Source organism: Merops nubicus, unplaced genomic scaffold (genome assembly GCF_000691845.1).
Source record: "Merops nubicus isolate BGI_N331 unplaced genomic scaffold, ASM69184v1 scaffold17359, whole genome shotgun sequence".
NCBI lineage: Eukaryota > Metazoa > Chordata > Aves > Coraciiformes > Meropidae > Merops > Merops nubicus.
The window spans coordinates 3,441-14,286 of record NW_008633225.1 but is presented as its reverse complement, the minus strand read 5'-3'; the positions used below and the strand labels follow the sequence as shown (position 1 = coordinate 14,286).

Here is a 10,846-nt window from a genome sequence, read left to right as displayed (position 1 = left end):
TGCTTGGGGATAAAAGCTGGGACCACGTGCAGGGAGTCAGGAGTGTCTGTCTGTGGGGTGCACTCCACAGAGCTTCCTGGTTCAGGGCAGACCTCCTGACTCTCCCTGGAGCTGGGCCCTGGTCTGTTTAGACCTTTGTGAACACGGGCTGATCGGGTGAGAGTCGCCATGTGAGCACCTTTCTCTTATGTGTTCAGCTTGCTGGTCTGGCTGTTTCCCATGCCAACTGTGGGCAACCTCAGGTCTCTGTTTGTACCACCTGTTGTGGGCCGAGTTACATCTTTTGTGGGATCGTTGGGGGTGGTGTCAATTATGTACCAGCTGATTGATCTGTTTGTACCCCCAGCGATCATTCATGGAATGTCCTTCTTGTCTACAATACAGTCTGTGTATTGGTTCATCTTCCTGCTGGTGGTGGTATCATTTTTGTTGGGCCTGGTCATTGGCAGAACACCATTATCATCCAGGATTTTGGAAGCCATTGCAGGAAAGGTCTTTACTGGAAGTTAAAGGGTTTTTTTTGTTTGTTTAACAAAACACTTTGCAGGCATTGTAGAGTACAAAGTAGCCCCACCGAGCACCAAAATGAAAATGAGGTCTTGGACACAGAAAACATGTGGGGGTGAGGGCAGGACATCAGCTCATGTAAGAGCTGCTTCTGATGGATTCTGCCTTAATTGTGGGTACAAAGTACCCACTTGTACTTATCACACAGCACAAGTAGTATGTTTTACAGCATCTCAGAAGATATCTGCACGACCTGCACCCACCAGGCAACGCTCGACCCCTTCATGCTCCACTCTGAAAGTGACGCAGCTTTGCAGCGCGCTGCCGCTTCTGCAGGACCTTGCTGCCCTGGCTGGGGCACACCCAGCTGAAACACAGGTCCTTGCACACACCCAATGCTCTGAACACTGCCAGCTCATATATGAAGGGTGCACACTTTCAAGTTCTGAAATCCTACTCTTGGGACCCAACTTTAAAGCTGCAGTAAGTGACTTGAGGAGTCAGAAGTATCTAAATGCTCACTCTTTGCCTCTGTCCATCCCCTAGAAGTGCCCATGTTTGATCAAGAAGAGAACAGCATTGTCCATATTGGAAAATTAGCATCACCACACTGGACTGAATCAAGAGTTCAATTTTCTCTTGTGAAAAGATGCTATTAATCCTGATTGAGGCCCTTAGTATTCCACAACTAACAACCCTGCTACCCACTAAGGACAGGAAAGAGTTGGGAGAGGTACGCTACAACACCCAGGTAGCACAACTCACAGGTATCTTTGGACATGCGTCCACTCCAATGAATTATTCCTGGATAAATCTTTCAAGGGACAGCATCCTATCCCTCACTTTCAATCTCTCTGGGATTTCATGAAAGCTTACACCTGAGAATGCATATAACTGTAAAATAACTTTCATTCCTTTATTCAAACTTCACATATACAGTGAACAAAAAGACATTTTAAAATACATCCATATAATTATATGGATTTTTGCAACATTATCAAATTCAGATCAAAATTAAGATATACACTGTATTCTGTAACCAAGCTAAAGCTTAAGTGTGTACTTCAGTTGTGTAACAAAACCCAGGAACTACTCTGAATATAGGAACATTCACCAGTCAAATTCCACCAAGTGTGAAGCTGTTTACAGGATCTGGAGGTTCAGAATCCCTCTTTACAGGGGCTGCACAACCACACTGTACACAAGGATTTGAATCAGGCAGTTTCCCTTCTGTTCTTCCAAGCAGCCTTCATTTTACAAAAGCCGCCGCTGTTAAGTTGTGATGAAGAACAGGAAGATTTAGACCAGTGGTTTTCAGTACTCAGGTTGCCAACCCCAAATTAGTAGGAGATCAGCAGCAGCTTATAAAAAACTGCCAGAGCCTAAACTCGTGTCATCTTCACAGTCCTGATGTGGATTTGCTCACGGCTGGGTGCTAGTAGCACAAGCACTCCTTATGCAACTGGAAAGGACCAAAAGCTTGAAACAAGAACCAGAAAAGCAACAGTGGATGTGGTTTTAAGAGAAAAGCTGGAGGGAACCTTCCATGTTCCATGATAAGCCAAAGAGCTCCACAAAGCATCCAGTCCCGATGGAAGGGATAACGACAGTTAAATGCAAAGTTCACGTTAGCACTTTTCCAGTGTAAAAACATTGCCTCCCCCAGACATTGGTACTGCCCTAGTCAGAAACTAACAACTGATTCCAAACACCACTCCTAAAAAATAATACAGCTCTTCTTCCAAAAATTGGGGAAGTACAGAGAATAACATACTGAAAGGTAGATAACAGGTCAGCACTTTACAAAAAAGTTTTAAGACTTAAATAATCCCTTTTTAAACTGATTAACACGTCTGATGAATTATGTCCACCTGACATACGCTGTACCATTTGGCTCTTGAATCCCAAACCTTTCCATAAGAGATGCCACACCCAGAACACTGTCAAATAAATAGTGAAAAACCAAAAGATACTGTTTCGAAGCATTACGCAAGATAATCAGCGTTACACACACAGGGAATGCCGTTCTGGTTGAACAGATTATGAAGCAGTATTCTCCATGAAATACTAGGCACAAGAATAAATCAATTAGACAGTTTTTTTCTGCCCAACAGACAAGTCTAAAATTAATATTCTTGGCAATACAACATTGTAACTGATATGCTGCTCAATATTTAAGAGCCTTAACTGCAAAAATTGTGAAGCGATGTTTATATTTGTGTTTTCACAAGCAGTTACAGTTCTGGACAGATTTCTTCTATGCTGTGTGCTCTGTTTTCCAGCTGGTCACGGGTAGCATGTGCTGCAAAAGAAAGATTATACAAAACAGGTCATTCTTCACACTCATTGAATATTTTCAAAACACACACAGAAAATCCTCCTGAAACCATATTTACTTTTCCAAAGGTAATGTTTGTCAAATCATCTTAGCAATCTGTAAGTTTTTAGTTTGAGTATGGAGAAGCTTCCAGACTAGTTATTTCACTTCATGTTCTGAAGAGCTGGCTAACACCATTGTTCAGCACACTGGAGCACCAAATGCTTACCACCCCTGGAACCGGGAGGATTTAACCCCAGGAGTTGAGAGCTCAATCTGCAGAACTAACATAGGACCTTCCTGAAACACAAGCAAGCATAGTGCTTGTCAGGTCAAATTTCAACTCCAGATGAGCTATAAACCAAAACAAGCTTATAAATGAAGAAGCACAGTCTGTTGTGTTCTTCAGGAAGTCATTAAATGCATGGGAGTGAGCCAAAGAACACCAGTAAATCAGAGAAAGCTTCTCATTAATGCTTTTCATATGAAAAAACACACTATGTGTGTGTAAATGTATATAAATATACTAAAAAAAATGTGTTGTATGCATACCTGAAAATTCAGCAACATAAAGCAAAGATCAGAGAAAAACACATGCAGATGATAAATCTTCTTTAAAAATGCCCAGATAGGCTTGAGCATGAGTTAGACTCGTCACTAGGTGCAGTCTAACAAGGCAATAGCACAGCTAAGGAGGAGAACCAATCTGCGTGTGCTCCCAGTCTGCTCACGATGCTCACCGTGCTGAGAAACCCCCGTGTGCTCTGCACCTAGCACAGGCCAAAAGGGCACAGCCTGTCAACTGACAGCCAGGCACGAGCTGTATCTGAGCAGGGTCCTCATAGCAATGAATGCCCAATGAACCACAAAGAGAGAACAATACTTTTACTGCTTGTCAATTGAACTGCTCTAGATCACGCCCTTGTATGTGATACTTTTGTGCAGCAAAAGACAAGACAGGTTTGCATTGAAATCATCATGTTCAAATCCACCTATGCCAGAAGTCTCTTTCAGTGACTTCAAAGAGAATTTTTGAAGGAAAAGTGTTTGTGGAGAGGAACAAAGGTCACTGTTTTGCTGGCAAAGTCTATTTATGTCATTCATGAAGTTATAAACAGGGAGTAGTCAGAGAAATTCCAGAGCTGACATGCCAAAGCAAGCAATCCTAATGCAGGCTATTACATCTTGAACTTTCTTTTCCACCAAAAAGCTTGGCTGCTAGAATCCATACACACAGGATAAGGTACAGCTACTTGAGGCAAGGAAGGAGTGAACCATCCCCTTAGAACACCTGGTGGCCCAAAATGAAGCCATGGGCAAAAATATACAAACAGTTCTCACCATCACTGACTGGACTGGCCATCTTCATTTCAATCAGCAAGAAATCTCAGTCTGTAACCAAGAAGTGCAACTCATATTAGCAGACCTGGTGGTATCCAACAGAAGCCTTCTTAAAAACCCATCCTAGGTCTTTAGCCCCTTCTTCAAAAGGGGAGCATAGAGATTAGAAGAGTACTGTTAGTTTTACTCACATACAAAATGGACAGAATTAGAGCACAGAAAGGAGCATCAGGTAAGAGAAGCACAGAACCGTTTAAGTGATCTTTGTGAACAACAAAAAAAGGCCAAGTGAGAACAGCCAATGGAGCCCTAGAGTCACAACAGACCACTAAGAAATGCCTCTTATGTCACATCTTTACCTGGAACTATAAAAGTCATGTTATTCCACTGGAATAAAAGGACCTTAGGTGCCAGCTCTCACAGAGACCCAGAGTCTCAGACACAACAGCGGCAGCCACAGCACCAGATGAACTGAAGTTGAAGGAAAGAAACTATCAAACTGTAGCTACAATACAATATGCAGAACCAGACATTTCCTTTGCAGTTTAAAGCAACCATCAGAGCTGTTAGTTTAACACAGCAGAGCCAAAATAAGCCATCACAAAAACCAGCTCCTGCATCACCCAATACATGAAGTGAAGAAAACCCTCTTTCTCTGCTCTGGAGGAAAATACTTTAAGAGGTAATGATTTAAAGTCAAAGAGCTCTTTGAAAGCTCTTCAGATGAATAATCTTTCCACACACCTACACAGTCCTAACATGACAATCTCAGGAAGAATATTAACAACATTTTGATTCACTTCCATGAAGGGAAAAAAATTTTTTAAATTTAATCGATTGCTTAATGCAACCAAAAGCACAGACTAGCAAAAACCCCACATAGCAACTGTTAAAACCAACTATTTCAGAAATGTTCTGTAGCCCTAATACCTCTTTAGCTAACATTTATGAATAAGGGGATTCTTATGAGCCCTCAGAATACAGATGAGAAAATGATTGAGCCGTCATCTTAAAGAAGTTATTTCAGCAAAACTTTGGTGTTACTTCAACACAGGTACATTGCTGAATGTTTATCATCTCAACATAGGAACTTCTTAAAACCTGGGCAGTGGCGGAAAACAGAGGTTTATTAACAATTTTGTCCATATTCCATCATCTTTTGACAAACCCTACACAAAGACTCTCACATGATCAGTCTGAGGGCATTCAATTTACCAGCTGCTACAGAAGTGAGTCCAGTACTTTGCCTCAGAAGAACCAATCAAGTACAGAGACCACAAACTGTGACAGTTGATGCAGAGATTAGGAGATAATGAAACACCAAGGTTTGTTAAGCAGATTGATACAAAACAAAAATGAAGATCGAGAACCGCAGGTTAACGGAACACGTCTCTATACGCCGTAGCGTGGAAGTGAACCAGTTAGTTAACGGGCTGATAAGCTGGCACACAGTTACAGTTACATCATCTATTGGTCATGAGCAGTCTAAAATTGATAATTACCAGTTGTGGCTCTGAAGCTGGTTATGAGGCAAGGTGGAATGGACTTCCAATAATAGAGATGGAAAAATGCTGCAAAGGTGTGCCTTCTTTCCACTGGTGAATGCAGCTGGGGAGCAGAGATGCCTCTGTTTTACAGCAGAGTGCAGAGAGATGGCAGCTTCAAGCCATGGAGAAAGGTCATAAAGTTGCCTACTGGAGCCCTTCTTTCCCCTGGAGAGGGAAGTTCTAGTAAATAGCCATCATAAGGCATATGTTAAGTTACTGGATAAGTCAGTCCATTTATGTGTCTCAGACACATACCAAATGACCCTTTCAGAGCAATTACAAAGGCATTAGTCCTCCTGTCACACGTAGCAGGACTAACACGTGCAATTCACAGAGCTTAAAAACATAAAACCTTGCAAATCACCTTTTTGTTGTGCAGCACTCAAACTCATTTTAGAAGAGTTCCTAGTTCACATAATTGTGAAAATCAAATGTGAACCAAGTTAAACCCATGCAGCATCTTCCCAAGTCTGCAGACTGTGCTAACATGTCAGCTTTGCCAAGCAAAACATGAATGAGGCTTACAGACTTCATTGCCACCAGTCTCATGAGCAACAGATGTCTACTTTTTTAATGCCAAAAACTTGAAGTGCTGTTACAGACAGAGATGGGTATAGTGAACAGCTGTAATTGTTCACCAGTTCAACACAAAAATAAGACATTTATTATACAGTCTACCCTTTCCACCCAGAAAGAAGCTTAAAGATGAAAGAGAAGGTGTAAACCTAGTTTTAGCAGTTTCCTATCAAGAGACAGCCCTGAAGCAGGTTCCAGAAAACACCTTCCAGTTTCAAAACCCAGACTTTCTTCCAGTAGCTGCACTTCAAGTAGGGCTGAGGGTCTTATCCCATACTATAGGAATGAACATTACAGCTTAAGGACAAGTGCATACTGGAGTCTTAACAGCAGCTTTACATCATAGCAAGACAGGCAGAAGTTCCTAGGAAGTTAGACACACTCCTCTCAAGAGGGAAGAGCCATTCACACTAGTTTCCCACTGCTGGCTACAGGATGGGTTTGGATCAGAACGGGAACTGATCCGCAACATAAGTCCAGGCTCTCCCATGTGGCCACAGCTTCGTGTGTTCTGCACAAGACAACTCCTCCTTTAAAAAGGATGCTGCCATCTTCACCACCAAGAGCCAGTTACACTGGGGAAACAGCAAGAAGCAGGCGTTTGCTTTTCTGTTACATCACAGCAAGCAAAAGCCCATGTGCTTTTAACAGTACTGATGTGTTTGGCACCATGCTACACATCTACCTACGAAGCCAGCGTGCAGTACTGCACATGGAGCACAACACACATCTCGTGGCCCCTCTCATCATCCTCACACTTGAGTGTACTCATTCCCCAGCAGCTGAAAGGACCCCCAGCACTCAACCCTGCTTTTTCTTTAACCTGCTCACCATGTTCGGCAGCTTCCGTATTCATGGTTTCTACATCTGCAGTATCATGCATCTCTTCATCCTCCTCATCCTCCTCTTCTTCACCGTGCAGTTCTTTTGCAATGAGCTGCCTCGCCAGTTTGATGTTCCGTCCTTCATTGTAGTGCATTTTTCTCTTCATTTCAAACTGTTTCTTCTTCTCTGTGGACAAATGCAAATATTTATTTCTTACTTCTTCCCTTTAAAAAACAAAATGCACAAATTATTTCCTCTTCAGGGAGGCACTAACTGCATCCTAGGTCAAATTTATTCCTACCCTGAAAGTCTTATGATTTGATTATGATTATGCTCGATTATATGATCAAGAAATCACTGCATTAAAATTATTTTCTTCAAGCAGAAAATCTTTTAAATGAGCCTGAGTTACAAGAACACTAGTAATTAATGGACTAGGATGGCTGAAGCACTTTTTAAAGAACCTGCCAGCAAGTAAGAGCAAGTCTGAATCAAAAGAAGCATCTAGTAACAGCATACAATATTCCAAAGTTTCACAAGCCTTGTTTCTAAGTAAATTAAGGACAAATTGAGACATACTGGTGGGACAGAAGATGAACTTTTGCAGATGTCCGACTTGACTCCTGGCTAACTACCAAAGGCCAGTTATTAGAGATATATTTACCACATGTAGAAGAAAATATTTTCCACTTTCCCCATGCCCAGAAGTCTAATTTTGCTCCATGTATCAAACATGAACAGGTCTACCAATAACACATAATTTAACTTTGTTTTTTGGCAGCCTCAACACTAAGTTTTTTTGTTGTCGTTTTTGTTTGTTTGTTTGTTTTTTTCCCTTTAGAGTAGTAAGGTTACGTGCTCAAAGTCAGGACCAGGAAAGACAAGAAGCAACAGCTAGATCACAGAATCACAGAATGCCAGGGGTTGGAAGGGATCTCCAGAAATCAAGTCCAACCTCCCTGCCAGAGCAGGACCATCTAACCTAGGGCAGGTCACACAGGAACACATCCAGACGGGTCTTAAAAGCCTCCAAGGAAGGAGAGTCCACAATCTCCCTGGGGAGCCTGTTCCAGTGCTCTGGAACCCTGACAGTAAAGAAGTTCTTCCTCATGTTGAGGTGGAACCTCCTGTGCTCCAGTTTGTGACCATTGCCCCGTGTCCTGTTGCAGGGCACAAGTGAAAAGAGGTTGCCCCTTTCTTCCTGACACCCAGCCCTCATGTATTTATACACATGAATTAGATCCTCCCCTTAGTCTTCTCCAGACTAAACAGCCCCAGGTCTCTCAGCCTCTCCTCATAAGGCAGGTGTTACAGTCCCTCAGTCATCCTCGTAGCCCTTTGCTGGACTCTCTCCAGTAGATCTCTGTCCCTCTTGAAATGGGGAGCCCAGAACTGGACACAGCACTCCAGGTGAGGTCTCCTGTCCAGTAGATAGTTTTGTAGATAACACAAGCCGGAAACCTTAGAAGTGTTACTGTTTGACTGTTTCCTCAAAACGTTCTAGCCCATACTAAGACACAGCAACATCTCTACTGAACATGCAATTTGATTTAGAACAAATACAGATTTCCTGCTGGATCCATCTAAGTTGCTTTGAAAACAGAAATATCATCTGCATGTTTGCAAGCAATTAATAGCATCTTAATTGCATTGAAATGTAAAGTCTACCCAAAACACATTCAGATTAAGAACCATTCCATCACTCCAAAACAAAAAAAGCAGCTTATTTGAGAAGTCTAGGTTTCTGAAGAGGAATTCCCACAGCTTAAACTTCTCTACAAGGGAGAAGCCAGTAACAGCAAATTCCTGTTTATATGTAGAACCCAAAACCAAACAGTCCCCATTAGAAACAAACAGCACATTTGTTCTAGCTTTTACTTACCCTTCTATCTCCATTTTCAAATGACAACATTTTTTCTTATAGTTCTTTTACTTCCAAAGTATTTTTTACTGAAAATTTGAAACTCTGTAGAGGGGAAAAAAAAAAAAAAACAAAACAACTTATGCCTACCTCGTTCTTCAGGTGTTAATTCTTCATCCTCTTCTTCCTCCTCACTGCTTTCCTCTTGCTTTGCTATAACCTTGGGTCCTTTACCTTCAGCTGCAGCTGCCAATCTACAGAAGTCACGCAATACAAAATGTTGAAAAAGCAAGTTTTTCACTACTTACAATACACAAAATTTCAGAACACTCATACAAACTGCTTTGTTCATTATTTTTGCCATATTTATGTGTACTAGCAACCTGCAAGAGGTTTGAAGTACCACTGATGCTATCAAACATCCAAAACTACAGACTTCAACAACAGCAAAAGTTTGACTTCTACAGAAATTAGCAACACCTTTCCATAAAGAAAAACTACTCCAGGAAGGAGAAAATTATCTTAACATTCAGTAAATTCTATGATAACACTTACTTTTTACTTAACACGTCTGCTTTTAAGGGCTCATTTGACTCTGAATCACTCACTGCATCCTCATCATCTTCTCCTACCATGCTTGGAGGGAAAACAAAAATTAGCCTTTATCAATAATTTGCTCCTTGAAATTTGCTTGAAAAAACAGTCAAAACCTTACAACACTCAATTAAGACTTCTGCAATACTTTAAAAACCTCCAAATCTAATTTAGATATTGATATGAAAACTTCATATTCTAGGACACAGATGTTAACTGAGAAAAAAAAAATCAATACAACTCAGACTTATTTACTCCGTTCAAAGGCTACAGCCTGCTAGGCATAAGCTTTCTGAACTGACTTTGTCCTTTTTGGCAGTTGTCCTGACAGCTACAAGCTATTTAGCAGCTTTGTAAATGCGAATACGTTGCATGTATGCAATAGGCCTGCACAGTCTGCCAGGCAATCAGCTATAATAAATGCATCATCCACAAAGTCAATTTTGCTGTACAACTACTATTTCACGTGGCACCGTTCAGGACAGCAGTTTAGCAGGTTAGCAAGCCTACCTGTGATAAGGAGTACTCGGCTCATCGATTTTCATCAAGCCATAATCTTTGCCTGCTGGGTGGTATGTAGCTATGATGTTCATTTCATCCCACTTCTGGGATTTTTTACTGAAATAAGAAAACAAAGCTCAATTTTCTTATATTCAAAAAACAATTAGTTCTGTTTGGCCACAGAGGAACATTTACAATGTCTTTTGACCTCTGCCACACACGAAGCACAAAGAATATCACCATGACACAGAGGCATTTTCCAAGTATGGCTGTTAAATACTGTGCCCTGTGTACTTCGGTTAAGTCATTACAAACTATCAGTGCAAGATAACTTCCCTAACAACTCACAATAGCTAAACAGACTCATATATCTATAAATAGATCTATAAATGTATTCTTATTCATATACATTGGTTTGTTTTTTTTTTTCCTCAAGAGACTCTCCATCTTTCTCAATCACTGTCCCATTAACTGTCTGCTCATTACAACTTACTGTAAAATCATTCTTCCTTTTACTACAGCCCACAGCACTTCAACAAACCCAGGTAGCTTCCACGTCACCCCTGCTCTGTGAGCTGCTACGATTATTAGCGACTGTTACAAAAGACAAGCTGGTTAGTAACACTGCTTTTGTCATCCTGAACTGGAATCACAAACCAGAACTGATTCACTGTTGTAATTAAGCCAAAGGAGTTTCATGTTACAGAGGCGCTGGTGATGTTACAGTATTTAGAACTTCCTCAATTCATCAGAGAATGTACCATTTTGTGTATATTT

General features: G+C 41.2%; 1 protein-coding gene across 1 annotated transcript; it reads right to left on the bottom strand.

Moving 5' to 3' along the window:
* Nucleotides 1-2,502: 2,502 nt before the first annotated feature.
* On the bottom strand, nt 2,503-10,182 carry PPP1R2 (protein phosphatase 1, regulatory (inhibitor) subunit 2). Its single transcript, XM_008948193.1, has 7 exons — nt 10,079-10,182; nt 9,530-9,610; nt 9,125-9,228; nt 7,120-7,299; nt 5,668-5,877; nt 4,166-4,216; nt 2,503-2,809 (listed from the first exon to the last, which is right to left on the bottom strand). The coding sequence occupies exons 1-5, from the start codon at nt 10,159-10,161 to the stop codon at nt 5,798-5,800; spliced, it is 528 nt and encodes a 175-aa protein (XP_008946441.1). The 5' UTR covers nt 10,162-10,182; the 3' UTR covers nt 2,503-2,809; nt 4,166-4,216; nt 5,668-5,797.
* Nucleotides 10,183-10,846: the final 664 nt, after the last annotated feature.